The sequence below is a fragment of the Lissotriton helveticus genome, chromosome 3_2, assembly GCF_964261635.1.
Source record: "Lissotriton helveticus chromosome 3_2, aLisHel1.1, whole genome shotgun sequence".
In the NCBI taxonomy this organism is placed as follows: Eukaryota; Metazoa; Chordata; class Amphibia; order Caudata; family Salamandridae; genus Lissotriton; species Lissotriton helveticus.
The window spans coordinates 334,946,970-334,964,977 of record NC_136062.1 but is presented as its reverse complement, the minus strand read 5'-3'; the positions used below and the strand labels follow the sequence as shown (position 1 = coordinate 334,964,977).

The 18,008-nt window shown below is 46.5% G+C and overlaps 1 protein-coding gene across 3 annotated transcripts in view; it reads right to left on the bottom strand.

Moving 5' to 3' along the window:
* The window catches only part of LUZP2 (leucine zipper protein 2), a 1,331,862-nt gene that overhangs the window by 607,492 nt on the left and 706,362 nt on the right, over positions 1-18,008 (bottom strand). For all 3 annotated transcript variants that reach the window (XM_078684660.1, XM_078684657.1, XM_078684658.1), the window contains exon 5: positions 11,387-11,449. In XM_078684660.1, the coding sequence (XP_078540786.1) occupies positions 11,387-11,449 (63 nt within the window). The remainder of the gene's footprint in view (positions 1-11,386; positions 11,450-18,008) is intronic.

The following is an 18,008-nucleotide window of genomic DNA, read 5'->3' as shown; positions in this document are numbered from 1 at the left end:
TACTTTGGACTTGCAGTTTAAGTTTCGACCTAAAGTCTAACATTAGACCTGAAGTCTAACTTTAGACCTGTAGAAACCATCGCAATGGACCGCACACCGCTAGCCCCTCCTCCGGGTCGCCCCCAGGGACTCTGGTACATGGAGTTCTTGAGTGGTTCACCCATGTGGGTGCAAGTAGGTACTTGTTGAACTGATGATCTCTAGACCCGATACATGTCCCGGGTTTTTGGATATCGCCCGAGACATGGCTCGGGTTTCGGGATAACTTCCCTCATCAGTAGAGAAAATTGTTAGGGGTGGAAGAGAAGGCCGCCAAACAACCGTCAATGGCCTCGATGCCCGAACCTGCACGCAGGTGCGTCGTCCAGGAGCCCGTCGGCTCAAAGCTCAAGGGCACCAATTTGTAGAAACCATCGCAATGGACCGCACACCGCTAGCCCCTCCTCCGGGTCGCCCCCAGGGACTCTGGTACATGGAGTTCTTGAGTGGTTCACCCATGTGGGTGCAAGTAGGTACTTGTTGAACTGATGATCTCTAGACCCGATACATGTCCTGGGTTTTTGGATATCGCCCGAGACATGGCTCGGGTTTCGGGATAACTTCCCTCATCAGTAGAGAAAATTGTTAGGGGTGGAAGAGAAGGCCGCCAAACAACCGTCAATGGCCTCGATGCCCGAACCTGCACGCAGGTGCGTCGTCCAGGAGCCCGTCGGCTCAAAGCTCAAGGGAGTTAATTTGTAGAAACCATCGCAATGAACCGCACACTGCTAGCCCCTCCTCCGGGTCACCCCCAGGCACTCTGGTACATGGAGTTCTTGAGTGGTTCACCCATGTGGGTGCAAGTAGGTACTTGTTGAACTGATGATCTCTAGACCCGATACATGTCCCGGGTTTTTGGATATCGCCCGAGACATGGCTCGCTGCGCCGGAGAGGCATCAGGGCCTGTGACGGTTACTTGGCAGCCTTCTCATCCACCCCAAACACTGCTCTGCTGACGAGGGAAACTGTCCTGAAACCCAGGCCATGTCTCGGGTCCAGAGATCTTGGGGATAACGAGTAACCACTCGCACCAACTGTGGTGAACTACTTTTTACTCGTCCATCTACATGCACTACATGTACCAGAGTGCTAAGGGGCGACCCGGAGGAGAGGCTAGCGGTGTGCGATCCATCTTAGTTGTACTTAAACGGCTCCCGTGAGCCTTGAGCTGACGAGCTCTTGGAGACGCACCTGCGCGCCGGAGAGGCATCAGGGCCTGTGACGGTTACTTGGCGGCCTTCTCATCCACCCCAAACACTGCTCTGCTGACGAGGGAAACTGTCCCGAAACCTGGGCCATGTCTCGGGTCCAGAGATCTTGGGGATAACGAGTAACCACTCGCACCAACTGTGGTGAACTACTTTTTACTCGTCCATCTACATGCACTACATGTACCAAAGTGCTAAGGGGCGACGCGGAGGAGAGGCTAGCGGTGTGCGATCCATCTTGGTTGTACTTAAACGGCTCCCATGAGCCTTGAGCTGATGAGCTCTTGGAGACGCACCTGCGCGCCGGAGAGGCGTCAGGGCCTGTGACGGTTACTTGGCGGCCTTCTCATCCACCCCAAACACTGCTCTGCTGACGAGGGAAACTGTCCCGAAACCCGGGCCATGTCTCGGGTCCAGAGATCTTGAGGATAACGAGTAACCACTCGCACCAACTGTGGTGAACTACTTTTTACTCGTCCATCTACATGCACTACATGTACCAGAGTGCTAAGGGGCGACCCGGAGGAGAGGCTAGCGGTGTGCGATCCATCTTGGTTGTACTTAAACGGCTCCCGTGAGCCTTGAGCTGACGAGCTCTTGGAGACGCACCTGCACGCCAGAGAGGCATCAGGGCCTGTGACGGTTACTTGGCGGCCTTCTCATCCACCCCAAACACTGCTCTGCTGACGAGGGAAACTGTCCCGAAACCCGGGCCATGTCTCGGGTCCAGAGATCTTGGGGATAACGAGTAACCACTCGCACCAACTGTGGTGAACTACTTTTTACTCGTCCATCTACATGCACTACATGTACCAGAGTGCTAAGGGGCGACCCGGAGGAGAGGCTAGCGGTGTGCGATCCATCTTGGTTGTACTTAAACGGCTCCCGTGAGCCTTGAGCTGACGAGCTCTTGGAGACGCACCTGCGCGCCGGAGAGGCATCAGGGCCTGTGACGGTTACTTGGCGGCCTTCTCATCCACCCCAAACACTGCTCTGCTGACGAGGGAAACTGTCCCGAAACCCGGGCCATGTCTCGGGTCCAGAGATCTTGGGGATAACGAGTAACCACTCGCACCAACTGTGGTGAACTACTTTTTACTCGTCCATCTACATGCACTACATGTACCAGAGTGCTAAGGGGCGACCCGGAGGAGAGGCTAGCGGTGTGCAATCCATCTTGGTTGTACTTAAACGTCTCCCGTGAGCCTTGAGCTGACGAGCTCTTGGAGACGCACCTGCGCGCCGGAGAGGCATCAGGGCCTGTGACGGTTACTTGGCGGCCTTCTCATCCACCCCAAACACTGCTCTGCTGACAAGGGAAACTGTCCCGAAACCCGGGCCATGTCTCGGGTCCAGAGATCTTGGGGATAACGAGTAACCACTCGCACCAACTGTGGTGAACTACTTTTTACTCGTCCATCTACATGCACTACATGTGCCAGAGTGCTAAGGGGCGACCCGGAGGAGAGGCTAGCGGTGTGCGATCCATCTTGGTTGTACTTAAACGGCTCCCGTGAGCCTTGAGCTGACGAGCTCTTGGAGACGCACCTGCGCGCCGGAGAGGCATCAGGGCCTGTGACGGTTACTTGGCGGCCTTCTCATCCACCCCAAACACTGCACTGCTGACGAGGGAAACTGCCCCGAAACCCGGGCCATGTCTCGGGTCCAGAGATCTTGGGGCTAACGAGTAACCACTCGCACCAACTGTGGTGAACTACTTTTTACTTGTCCATCTACATGTACTACATGTACCAGAGTGCTAAGGGGCGACCCGGAGGAGAGGCTAGCGGTGTGCGATCCATCTTGGTTGTACTTAAACGGCTCCCGTGAGCCTTGAGCTGACGAGCTCTTGGAGACGCACCTGCGCGCCGGAGAGGCATCAGGGCCTGTGACGGTTACTTGGTGGCCTTCTAATCCACCCCAAACACTGCTCTGCTGACGAGGGAAACTGTCCCGAAACCCGGGCCATGTCTCGGGTCCAGTGATCTTGAGGATAACGAGTAACCACTCGCACCAACTGTTGTGAACTACTTTTTACTCGTCCATCTACATGCACTACATGTACCAGAGTGCTAAGGGGCGACCCGGAGGAGAGGCTAGCGATGTGCGATCCATCTTGGTTGTACTTAAACGGCTCCCGTGAGCCTTGAGCTGACGAGCTCTTGGAGACGCACCTGCGCGCCGGAGAGGCATCAGGTCCTGTGACGGTTACTTGGCGGCTTTCTCATCCACCCCAAACACTGCTCTGCTGACGAGGGAAACTGTCCCGAAACCCGGGCCATGTCTCGGGTCCAGAGATCTTGGGGATAACGAGTAACCACTCGCACCAACTGTGGTGAACTACTTTTTACTCGTCCATCTACATGCACTACATGTACCAGAGTGCTAAGGGGCGACCCGGAGGAGAGGCTAGCGGTGTGCGATCCATCTTGGTTGTACTTAAACGGCTCCCGTGAGCCTTGAGCTGACGAGCTCTTGGAGATGCACCTGCGCGCCGGAGAGGCATCAGGGCCTGTGACGGTTACTTGGCGGCCTTCTCATCAACCCCAAACACTGCTCTGCTGACGAGGGAAACTGTCCCGAAACCCGGGCCATGTCTCGGGTCCAGAGATCTTGGGGATAACGAGTAACCACTCGCACCAACTGTGGTGATCTACTTTTTACTCGTCCATCTACATGCACTACATGTACCAGAGTGCTAAGGGGCGACCCGGAGGAGAGGCTAGCGGTGTGCTATCCATCTTGGTTGTACTTAAACGGCTCCCGTGAGCCTTGAGCTGACGAGCTCTTGGAGACGCACCTGCGCGCCGGAGAGGCATCAGGGCCTGTGACGGTTGCTTGGCGGCCTTCTCATCCACCCCAAACACTGCTCTGCTGACGAGGGAAACTGTCCCGAAACCCGGGCCATGTCTCGGGTCCAGAGATCTTGGGGATAACGAGTAACCACTCGCACCAACTGTGGTGAACTACTTTTTACTCGTCCATCTACATGCACTACATGTACCAGAGTGCTAAGGGGCGACCCGGAGGAGAGGCTAGCGGTGTGCGATCCATCTTGGTTGTACTTAAACGGCTCCCGTGAGCCTTGAGCTGACGAGCTCTTGGAGACGCACCTGCGCGCCGGAGAGGCATCAGGGCCTGTGATGGTTACTTGGCGGCCTTCTCATCCACCCCAAACACTGCTCTGCTGACGAGGGAAACTGTCCCGAAACCCGGGCCATGTCTCGGGTCCAGAGATCTTGGGGATAACGAGTACCCACTCGCACCAACTGTGGTGAACTATTTTTTACTCGTCCATCTACATGCACTACATGTACCAGAGTGCTAAGGGGCGACCCGGAGGAGAGGCTAGCGGTGTGCGATCCATCTTGGTTGTACTTAAACGGCTCCCGTGAGCCTTGAGCTGACGAGCTCTTGGAGACGCACCTGCGCGCCGGAGAGGCATCAGGGCCTGTGACGGTTACTTGGCGGCCTTCTCATCCATCCCAAACACTGCTCTGCTGACGTGGGAAACTGTCCTGAAACCCGGGCCATGTCTCGGGTCCAGAGATCTTCGGGATAACGAGTAACCACTCGCACCAACTGTGGTGAACTACTTTTTACTCGTCCATCTACATGCACTACATGTACCAGAGTGCTAAGGGGCGACCCGGAGGAGAAGCTAGCGGTGTGCGATCCATCTTGGTTCAACTTTAGACCTGAAGTCTAAACTTACGCCCATATTCATTAAAAAAGTGATTTAGGGCAGCAAGTTACACTGCTGCGCTGCATGACAGGGAATGGGCAGAAATATGGTGCATTCCTACCTTTGTCCCTACGCTGGCGTGGTTTGGGCCACCTAGCAGCAACGCAGCACCCTTGCACCATGATGCAAGGGTTCCTGATTTGTAAGGAGGATTGTATTTGAGAAGAAAGGGGCACCTTTGTGCAAAAAAACATTCCTGAGAGGCATATTCCTCTTTCTCTGTGTACTGTAGAATGAAGCACAGATTGAAAGAGGATGTAACAAGGAGTAATACATATATTTCTCCTTGTTACACCATCTGTGAGAAGGCGTATGTTTTTGGCGCAACGATAAGTCAATGACTTTTGGTAAATCTGGAAATGCATCAAACCATGGGGGTACTTGAAAACACCCATGCAATGCCCGCCGAATGCCTTTCTAGTGCAGAGTAACGCAATGCAGTGATTTATGCTGCATTACGTTACTTCTGATTTTTTAAGCTATTCACGGCCAGAAGGTGGATCTTGCATAGCTCCATTAATTGCATTTTGGACTTGCATCAATCTTGTACCACCCAATGGATTTTGTCTCATAAATATGCCCCTCAGACTTCAGGTCTAAACTTAGACTTCAAGTCTGTTTAACTTTGTGGATCGGGCCCTGTGCCTCTAAGTTAAGCCAAGCTACCAGGTGGTTAAGAACAAGTCAATTTAGTGACTTTTTTGTGGTTAACCTAAACAAAGATTGTGGTTTTTGTCTAAATACTTTGTTTTATAGGAACACTCTATTCTGTGCCTAAGGGTGAGTTAAAGCGTCCACAATCCTTAGTCATTGGCCCACATTTGCAAATTTGACATGAAAGATGGCTCTAGTATTGTTGTATCTGATCCATTAAAAAAGAAGGCTGAGGTACTTTAGAAGAAGGTATGCTGAACTAGTTCTGCCAATGAGATCTTAAAAGTGTTCTGCTAAGACCTCTCAAACTGACTTTTAAGTACTGGTGTTCAGGAGTGGGAGGATTGTTCTCAGCTCTTAAGCATTAGGGTATAGGGCTCATGAACATTTACAGCTTATACATGGATGCCTCTCTTAAAACATTGTCTTCTTAGACTGCTATTTTTCTAGCAGCAATGGAGAATTGGTGAGGAGTTAGAATCTGTGATTTATACGTAATTTAATAATCAGAAACACAACCAGCCTTTACGGTATACTTTTATGACCTCAAACAATTCCTTTGAGAGGGGTTTTATAGCAGAAAAACACATGGAAATAGTACATTTCGCTCTGACCAAGCAGGTAAGAGTAGCCAGAAGCCTCAATACTGGGTATGCCAGATTATTGGTTCCTTCAGATCTAAGAGGCCAGCTTAGAGGATAGTGAAGGACATTCAAGGACCAATGATGCAAACTAGTGTTGAACAAATTGGTTTTAAATATTTTGCCAAGCGACTAATCTAAACTGGTCCTATGACTACTTATAGAGCCTTTCAGGCCCAGCCGTCTGCCTCAGAGTCCCGCCTTGTTGCTTTGCTTCTCTCTCCCTCCCCCACTGCTGTTATCTTGCTCTAACTCACTCTTGGGCTTATTGTCTCGTTCTTGTTTCTTTCCATTCTCACCTGCGCTCACTTTCACTCATGCTTCATCATGCTATTGCGCCCATTTTGTACTCTGTCTCATATTTGTGTCTCATTTTCGTGCCTCTTTTGGGCTTTGCCATGTCTTTTGTGCCAGTTTTGTGCTCTGACTCATTTATGTGCCTGTAACAGTATTTCTCCTCTTTTCTCCCACATTTATCCCCCTCATTTCAGATACTCTTCCACCTCTGCCATCCTGCCTTTTCTCGTCTACCTCTTCCCAACCTCTCCTTACCCTTGTCTTCCTCACGCCTTCTCCAACCCCCTACACTTCTCACCCTCCCACAATCTACTTAATGGTGGCAAATGTGCTTCTGCCCAGCAGGCACAGACAGTGGTTGGGCCACTGGTGCATTGTAGTCCACCTAAAGCAAGCCTGGCCATGCTGGTCTGTGCTCTGAACATGCCCAGTGCTTCAGACAGTGGTCTGTCTGACCTTCACCACTATCCATTCTCCGATTTGTAAGCCCTCATCACCGGATGCCACCATGTCTGCTGCCGCCACATCACACCTCACTCCATAGTAGGACCTTTCTCATGCACTAATTGCAACTTCTCATGCAGCATCACTCATGCTCCACTCGCCACTCACACCTCACCCCATATTGCAAGTATTCTCCTCAACACCAGATCACTTTGGAAGCACACCATAGAGGTCTGGGACCTCGTCGACATGCATTCCCCAGACTTCCTTTGTGTCTCTGAAACGTTGCTCAACCCGTCATCCACTCTACCATCACAAGGCCATCCCTCCTGGGTACAAGATTGCTCACCAAAACAGGCACCAAAAACTCAGAGGGGGTGTCACAATTATCCACAGAGATATCATCACCTGCACCACTTACACAGACAAAAACATTGCGTTTATGTAACATACGCATTTCTGACTACAAGTCAGCTACACAGCGACCATCAGAGGCACCACTGCTTACCGACAACCAGGCCCCACCCTCAGCAACCTCCTCTCTAACTTCATCACTCCCATCTCCATCAGATCCAATGACTTCTCACTGATCGGTGATCTCAACCTTCAACTTGATGACCCAACGAACCCCAATTCCACAACCCTTCTCAAGAGCCTCCTCAATATTAGACTCATACAGCTACTCCGAGGTCTGACTCACAATGCAGGACACACCCTTGACCCCGTATTCATAAACAAACAAAAAGATCTCTTTCAGCCACCTCACCCCGCTCACATGGACGGACCACTCCATTGTACACTTCCACATCAACGCATGACACTCCAGCAACCTGAAGCCAGAAAACAAGTACAGGTGCAACTAGAACAAAGATGGCGAACCAGCCAAGACAGCATCTCAAGACACACCTACAAATCTCTACTTAGAAGATATCTCACCCAGATCAGACAAACCAAGAATGAAACCCTTGAAATGAGTCTGGAATCCAACTCCAACTCCGACGAAGAACTTTTTAACATTATCAGAGAATTCTCCAATCCATTTGCAGCTACTAAGCCCATCACCCCTTCACAGGACCTTACAACAACCTCTACAACTTTTTCCATGAGAAAATACTCAAGAGCTACAGTAACTTCATACCACAATTGACCTCAGAAGACCACATCAGGCAACTACCTACTGCCACCAAGAATGTCCGTCAACTAACAAACGGGAGCCCCCTCATTACAGAAGACACTGCCAAATTTAGGAAGACCATCCATTCAGGGACCCCCTCTGACTCCTGCCCTCACCACATCTACATCTTGGGAGGAACACTGATCAGCACCAAACTCAACACCATAATCAACACCTCTAGCCTTATCAGAAATATACCCAGCTAACTGGAAATATGCAGAGGTCATCGCTCCCCTGAGGAAACCCTCAGCAGATCAGCATAAACTCAGCAACTACAGACCAATCTCGCTCCTGCCATTACTGCTCAAAGTCATTGATAAAGAGATCAAAAGGTAGCTCTCAAGCATCACCTTCTGGACATCACTCAGTCAAGGTTGGGCAGAAAAAACAGCATGGAAACCAACCTCTTGACAGCAACAGACAAAATGTGGACCAGCATAGATATAGGCTCTCCTCCTTCTTGATATATCAGCAGTCTTCAACACTGTATCACATGGCACCTTCGTCTCTAGACTTCATTACTGAGAAAATTAAGGACCTGCCTTGAGATGGATTGCCTCCTTCCTCTCTGACAGAATTCAACTAGACAGGGTCCCCCCCGTACACCTCATGAACCTAAGAAGCTTGTGGGGGCTTCCTTAGCCCAACCCTTTTCAATGTGTACCTGGAACCCCTCGTCTGCATCATAAGAGCTCATGACATCAGCATTGTCTCCTACAACGACGACACACCGTTCATCCTATCTCTCACAGATGAGAAGAACACCACCATGACTAATTTCACCTCCTGCATGACCAATGTCGCCAACTGGATAAGAACTGCCTAAAGCTCAACGGGCACAAAACAGAGATCCTGATCTTTGGAAACAAGTGGTCCCCATGGGGCTCCTCCTGGTGGTCAGCCAAACTGGGATCCAGGCACTCCCACAAACCACACCTGAAACCTCAGTATCATCCTAGATGACGAGCTCACAATGACTTAACAGCTTAACGCAGTAACCTTGTCCTGCTTCCTCATACTTAGAATGCTCTGCAATTAATCTCAGACACTGGATATCACTCAGAATCACATCCCAGTCATTGCTATTTTGAACACCATTCCATCTCAGTTTGGACCCAGCCATATGTAAATCAGTGTTGATCCTGCCCCAATAGGAACAGTTCAGCTTGAACTGCTAGGCCTGTCTTCCCTAAACTAGAATACAAGGATCTCATGAACCGTTTCACCCTAGTTATAGGCTCATGAGCTGTGTATGGCTTAGTCTAGTGATGTAGTGTGCATAGTACCCAACTTCTGGATATGCCCCTCACACTTAGGGTGACAAACTAAAGTACACCAAAAATAATGGCTGGAATGCTTGAATTATTCTTAGTCACTGGTAATCACTCAGGACCACATCCTAGTCCATCGTTATTTTGCTAAAAGCAATGGACCGGCATGCAACCCTGAGCAATTGCCAGTAGTTGTAAATAATTGAAACATTCCATCATTCACCTTGTTGTTGTTGCAGGTGCTGCCCTAAGTTAGCTGGGTATGCTCAGATGTGGGTTCCCTGCTCACTGTTGCACTGAAACTAAGCCATACCCAACTGATGAGCCCTAATCAAGGCAAAGCAGGTCCTGGTTTACTTGTGTTCAAGTTCACTTGGAAACTGGCATGTAGTTCTGGCTGGACTGTACTAATAGGTGCAGGGTCAAGACTGATTTGCATATGGCTGTGTCCAAACTGAGGTGGTATGCGGGGCAAAAAACCATAGACTGAGAAGTGGCCCTGTAGCAGTTGCCAGTGGTTGAGATTAATTCAAGCATACCAATTATCACCTTATTGTTGCAAATTTACATAGACATTGTGCCAATTTGCTGATTCAGTGCTCATCTCAGTCTTCTATATCAGGGCTTCTTAACAAGTCTGGTCAAGTCACATCTTTAGCTCACACAGAGACTAAAGTATATTATGTACCTCTTCAGGTTAGATGTAGTCATATTCAGTTTACCAGAAGCAAGATCAACAACCATCACAAATCTGTTGATAAATTTAATGTGATACATGTGAAAACTTAGAAGGACTGTGTCTGCAGGATGTCAATTCTAAGCAACCCTCTAGCCTGCCACCAGGATTGTATTTCAGCAAACAAGAGCAATCCATTCAACAGTGCAAAATTGTATTAAAAAAACATGGCTCTCCTGGAACTCATTAAACATAAATTGCATTTGCCAGGAGAATAACGACCTATATTCAATGTATAGGAACAAGTATTTTGTCTAGACATTGAGAGAGAAAAGCATGTATTTTAAAATAACAGAGATAACGCATTATAGTCACACATTTCTGTTCAGTTTTTCAAGTTTAAATGTACGTTAGGAAAAAAAAACAAGAGACTCGTCTTTTGTATCCTTCTGAAAACATGTAAGGGAGAAAGTGGTGAAAAAAAAGGTTAAAGCTTAATATGTGTTCATCTAAAGCACACAACCTCAGTCCTTTATCATAATGTTCCATATACACTTGAATTTCCATGGATACAGCCAATCTATTAGTTTGTGCGTGCCATTTCGTTGATGGCAATTGATATAGTTTTGATTGTAGAGGCCTCTCATCAGGACAAGTAATCATGGGACTTTGTTAGAGTAGCCACATGCTCAGGTCGGTGGTCCTCGGGAGCAGATATGTAAGAAGTATCGGAGCAAACAAAATCAAAAGGTGGTAACTAGGATAAGATTATATGCCCTATGAGTCACGAATTGCACATTGACTGACCAAAATGCAGTATTGGATTCGCAGCGAGAGACATTGGTAATTGCATAGTTCTCCTACATGTACCGCGAAATGAGCAGCAGGATTGTCCGCACATTTCAGGTTATATCCACCCTCACCAGTCTATGTCCTCTGACCTTAAATGGGATATTTTTGCGATCCCTAGTGCAACCATAGGGTACGTACCCTATTGCAGTTTGATCACTCCTTTCCATATTATTGGCATTAAGAATAGCCGGATACTTATGAAGAAACAGTTATACTACATAGCCAATGTTGTTCCCTACTTTGTAAAAGATAATGTTTTTGCATGTTTTGGTTGCAGGTTGTAATTAAAATACAAATAAAAAAGGTATCTTCCTTTCTAAGAGCACCCTGTACTTGTCATGGACTAATTAATCTCAGTACAAAAAAAAGAAATGCACGCCTTACCTCATTTTGTAGATCTCTTATCATTTTGCTTTTCCTTTCCATTTCGGTCTTTAAAAAATTGATCTGAAAGAAAGCAGAATATTTTTTTAAGAAAGAAAAAACCAACACTATAACTTGAATATTTGTATTTCAAACCTTAACAAAACACAAAAATCCAGTGATAAGTGTGTTCATTTGAACACACCAAAAATGGCAATGTCTTCCTCTGGCCTGTCTCAATTATTTACAGATAATTAGAACATTTCCTGTTTTGGCTTACGTTTAAAGAATCAATAATTGCATTATTATGAAGAAAGCATATTTGTATTTCTAGAAGCAAAATACTTACTTTTTATTCTTTGTATGGGTATTCCAGGCTTTAAAAGAAAGTTTCTTTGCATGTACCTCTTACTGTGAGAAATACAGAAGCCTATGAATGCTTTAGTATGAGCTGGCAAATGAGAAAACAACAGACAAACAGTTTCGAAGTTATTGATTACTAATGTTGTCCAAAAAAGTTATATCGCTACGCTCTCTTGTCACAGTCCTTACAGAGCGAGCAATAACGCCACCCTCCAGATGTATCTCCAGGCTTTCAGAGTGCTAGTTTACCATCCCTCCGACAAGGCACCTACCAGATTTTCTGTCACATGTTAGTAATCACCAAGTGTCTTTTTAGGTCTCGCCTGGCGACGCAGCGCAAAGCGCTGTCGCCAGCGAGAACTAATGCTAAGGAGTTGCTTCTCATGCGAGACAAGTGATGGGCACGCGCAAGAGACGGACTGGAAATGTGGACACACCTGTGAACAGGAGATGTTCACGTGCGTAGGGCTCATTTCCAGTCTGTCTCTTGCGCGTGCCCATCTCTTATCTCGCATGAGAGGCAACTCCCTGTGTAGCGCACGCAGGACAGGAGATATGTACGCGCGCGGCCGACGGTGTCTCGCGTCTTTGCTGTTAGTTTTTAATCACAGTTAAGTTTCACTTTAAATGTTACACAAAAGCCATGGAATGTAACTCATAAGCACACTTAAACGTTGTGAATGTTTTCATATGTAATCTAAAAACTAGGCAGCTATGAATGCTTGCTATTTGGCCCCTGATGACCATTTCTTGTGGCACAAATAAACAGCAGACAGGAAATTGGGGCGACTGGTATCCGACTCCAGCACCAGCACTTAATGCCCCCATTGAAAGAAAATTAGTAAAAGCAAAGACACGTTACCAAATCTTTTGAAAACAAGCTTTTGGTTTCTTTTGGTTTTTCATATAAATACAATTTGTGTGGGCGAGTCGGCCGCGGCCGGGAATGGCCCAGAAGGGCTCTTCCTGTTTGCTGTGCTTTCCTTGGCCCGCCTCTTCCGGGCCCTTTGAAGGTGCATGGCCGGGGATGAGTGCCTGCTTGTAAGCGGCGATGGAGGGAAACCTGGGTGGCAGCCAGAGGGGGCACCATAGCTGGCAGAGGATCCTGGAAGCTCTCCCAGCTGTAAGTGCAACTGCACGCCTTATAGCGGCCCCTCTATGCTTTCAGCTGCAGACACACGGGTCAGAAGGTGAGGGATACACCGCAAGCATGTCCGCGTTCCCGGACCCGGGCTCCAGGACAAAAGAGAACATTCATTCACCAACGCGCACCAGCCCGTGGCACAAGGCCATGGTGAACCTTTACTTACCGTGTCCGGTATCCCGGCGCCTCTGTACTACACATTCACTCGCCACCAGTCAGAGCCAGGAAGCATGTACTGAGCAGGCCCAAGGATTACAGCCAGCAGTCACTCCCATAAACCCCCGGGCGCAAGGTTAGAGTGAAAGCTTACTTACCACATTACAGTGCCCTATGCGCCATACAATCAGCAGCACCTGAGACCACGCGCCACCAGCTCAAGCACACGATTTGAGAACGTTCATTTACCACCACCCCAGAGCCCTAGGACTACATCGGCCATTTGAACATAGGCAATTCGTTTTACTGTGATTGAATTATATGTAAGGCATGTTGAACTGTATTGTGGCGCTACTGCTAGGAAGATACATAGGTAGGGCGTGGAGGGGGTTAGAAGAGACCCAGACAACAGAAAGAGAGGGGAAACGATAACATTATCAAAATACCAAAATCTTAAATTCTCTACTTTATGGGGAGCCAGCGCAAAAAAGTCTGATCATGTTTATCTGAGACTGTAGGCCAGCTTTGATGCCATGTTTTGCACTTGTTTCAGTAGTTGCCGCAGACTAGATCTAACTTTGCACGTTATTGAGTAGCTCTTGTCTGGATGTATGTCGTTACAACACATGCTTTTTCCACGCATGGCTTTACAACGCAGGTATTACAAAGCAAGTCGTTACAACGACTTGCGTTGGGGGGCGCTGGATAGTGGTATAGTTTAATTTACTATTCCAACTCCAGTCCCCGTGGATAGTAGGGACGGTTTTGGATAGTAAATTAAACTATTCCCTATCCTACAGCACCCGCAAGCGCAAGTATACGACTTGCGTTGTAATACCTGCGTTGTAAAGGTACTGCGTGGTAAAAGTTTCGTTGTAAAGGATGCTTCCCCTCTTGTCTAGGAGTAAGATTTGACCTGCCGTACTTAAGTTAAATAAATTATTTGCAACTTTGGGGATTATGTTGTACTGATATAGTGGGCACAGGATGCCCCAGTATATAACCCTCTTGATTCCCCTTTTTCATAATCTGCATCCCAGTGGGGGGTTGCACCCCACACGATTAGCAACTACGTAGTCTACCTATTCATCTTTCAAAACGTTGGTGGCCATCTACCACTGAATGGTCCCGTGACACTTTCCAGCGGGGGTGTTAACTGAACAGATTCACTTGGATTTTTAATGTCCTTCTTAACATTGAGCTGCGAGACTGAGGTCACAAGACAGAAGCAATACATAACACAAAATAGATAACAGACAGTTGTGAAGAGGGGACCAAGGCGCGCAAAGGAACCAAACATGGCTACAGGGAGAAAGAGGAATGATGGAAAGCTCAAAGAAAATAAAAACGAGAATGAGTGAGCAAGAGTGATAATGCAAAAGAAGGGAGGTAAAATGCAAAGCGGGAAATAAAAATGCAAGAAAAAAAGCAGCAGGGACATTAGTTTGGAAGGAACGAAAACAATGGAAACGTAGGAAACATGATAGTAAAAATGCCGTGGAACTTCCTACAAACTATTGAGATCACACGCTTCACTCGCACACTCACTCACTGAATGTTAACCATGCAGTTCCAAGTGGGCGGTATTTCATTATCCTGGATGCTCTCTTGAACACAGTATAGCAGTCACAGATTCCCAGGCACACCCCTGAGAATGTGACTGTGACCATCTCCAAGCCATTTCCGGAGCGAAGGACGAGCTTATTGTTGAATTCACAGTTAATATCGGGACTGATTCAAAAACGAGTGACATGACACTAAAGTGTAAATTCATATATTTTAAAGAGGTTTCGGAAAGAGATGATCATTTAGTGGTTATTGGGAGAGAGGCTGACTAGAGAGATCACTAGCTGTTCCTTTGCTACTCTTGAGAGGCAGAAAAGAAGTGCCTTTTTGGAGTGGGGTGTCAGGAAAGGATGGAGGTACCAGAGAAGGATGCTGGTGCCAGAGAATGATCAAGGGCCCCAGGGGAAGACGGAGGTGACCTTTAAATTATTTAATAGAGGCCAGATCTGTAGGAAGCCCAGAGACAGGAAATCAGTTAACAATGAAATCTCCTTGTCATGACATCGAAACTACGTCATATTGTGACATAAAAGTGGTGACACGTTTAAAAATGTGGTAAATTACATCATGGCACAAAATGTTAAATTTTACTTCTGTGGGAAGGTTTTTTCTTTTTTTTTGTAAGTGCACCCACTTTCAAAAGCAAATAGTCATTGAATGAATACCATTTAATTGGGTCGTAGTCCCATTTAATATTTAGGGTATTAAAAGCGAAGGGGGGTGTATGAAGTGCCACATGAGCTATTATGGTAAATTACCTAATGGAGCTGGTAACAGTCAACATGACTATGAAAAGCACCTTGCAAAGAAAAACAAGCATTTGCAATATAATAGATCTCGCATTTGCGAGAGTTTGCATCATTGGCATTGTGAATGACAATGCCTATTATTTATGTGTTTACAAAACCTGCAAGCGGTGTGTAAACACCCAATTGGAATTATAGTCCTTGCTTACAAGAAGCAAGGCAGGCAGTAAAAGAGATGCAGTCACTGCCAGCCTTTGTTCTCATAAGTAACCACTATAAGTACAAAGTACAGGTTTACGCAGCACTTGCAGGTTTTCCAAACACATAAATAAAAGGCACTGTCATTTACAATGCCAATAGCTCAACATCTTGCAAATGCGAGACCTATTGCATTGTAAATGCTTGTTCTCTAATTTGTTCATGATTTGCTAAGCAATCACAATACTATTTTATCATACAATAATACATGTTTCCTAAAAGAAGCTCTGCAAAGCAAGCTCATTTTGTGTCCACTAAAACACTGGGGAGACAGTAGAGACTGCTAAAGGTGATAACGGGAGGGGGAAATCAAAAAGAAAAGAAAATGTCACTTACCTGCCAGCCGCCACCTCTCCACCGTCCTCTTGGGTCGGCAGAGGAGGCACACAGGCTCCCAGACTCCCCTAAGCCAATCATTACACTGCTGTCATCAGCATTACAGTAGAGCCATCATTGGTATGAGAGGCCTGGTTTGGTGCTCAGACAGGTAGTGGGAGCCTGTGTATGTTCTCCACCCGCTTGTGCCAGGTGGAGGACATGCTATGTGCGCATGTCGGTTAGGCCGGTCCAAACCTTCATGCGCACTTAGAAGAAGGCCAGCACTCCCACCCCTGCTCGTTTGGCATCCCAACCCCGCCGGCACCTCAAAAAAACACGACATAGCCAGAACTGAAAAATAAAATGATAATAACAAGGTGTTATTATCATCATATTTTTCCTCTGGGGCAACGCTCCTCCGCATTAGCGAAGGAGCTGCCGCTGTTGTGAGCCAGTAATGCAGTCAGCCGTCCATATGGAACCAAAATGTTTGCAATCTTGAAATGGTAAAACAATGATACATCAAGGACAGTAAAATTCCAAATGTACTCTTAGGGCCTTATTTATGAAAGCTGTTGTAGTGGTGCATGGAAACAGCAATTTAACAGTTTTCACTGCGCCTTCCTAGTGACACTATGCTGCTGTGAGGCAGGCGTAAGATATTGATGCAGTAGCGTCCTAGAAGTGTTGCAGTGAAATCTCATAGATTTCACTGAGCCACTTCTATGACACTTTATTGCGGGGGAATGCCCGCCTTCCATATATACCTGATGCAGCTATAATGTAGAGCAGTGGTCAACAAAGAGATGCATTTGCTTAGATGCGTAATTTTGTAAATATGGCGCAATGTGGCGCATTATTTACGCTGCTGCAGGGTTACAAAATATGATGCAAAAGTGGCGTAAAAATGATGCAGGCATTTATGAATAAGGCCCACAGTTTCAAGGAAGTGGCCATGTGGTGCTCTGTAGATGAAATGGACAGCAAGCAAGCCATCCATTGGCACAACTTGGATTTCTGTAGTATCCTCTTAACAAATAGTAAAATATAAAGAGAAGAAACAATTAAACTAAAAGGTAATGATAAAGGGCCAACTAGCCCTGATACTGAGGGTACACTGATTTTCCAGTGCATTTAACGTGATCAGAAAATGGCGTCATTCAAAGGGAAAGATTTAAGAAAGCCAATGAATGATGTGGATTGAACCATCACACCATGTTGTCATGGATGGGAGCAGACTGTAAATGACACTCAGACAGACCAATGGCAGAACAGATGTGACACACATGCTCTCTATGTATTACATTAAATTGACATGAATTATAGATATTGAGGTATTATTTAATATTTTTTTAATTAGAAGATCATAGCATAAAGTTAAGAAGAGATTCTAGCAAGAATGATTACTGAGCAACTCTTATCTACCCAGGGGCAGTAACCAACAACAAAATAATTTCTCACAAAGGTAATTAAGGCATTACATGTAAAAAAAATACCTATTTATAGGCTTTAATACAGAGCAATAACAATCCACCCTTTAATACCCATCGATTTTACCATATCCTTTTCACAATCAATATAACAGCCCTAATGCATTTAAGATAACTCTTAAAATAAGCATTTTTTTCACAATCATGTCAGTAACTGTTGTCATTGACCTATTACAATGACCGTCTGACGCCTCTTACACTGATTGTAGGCTATCTCACAAATCAACTGTTTGGTTTGCAGTCATAAATTACATAGTATACACAATTCCTATAGGCAAAGCAAACTACAACCTCTCTTTAGTGGGGCCAGCATGTATTCTAATAGTACAAATCACTCATACCCATGGTTTGTAAGACAAGTTAACCAGCACTAAAACCCTTTCCTACCATGGTAATCTATGAGGTTCCATGTTACAAAATACCTATCTGAAGGCTTTAAAACATAGTAATAACAATCAACCCTTAAGTGCCTATAGACTTTAACATATGCTTTTCACAATCAATATGTCAGGCCTACTGCCTTTGTCATAATTATTCATTGTAAAAAATCAGGCCTATAATCTTTATCATGGGCTTGCCACAATGAGCAACTCATACCTACT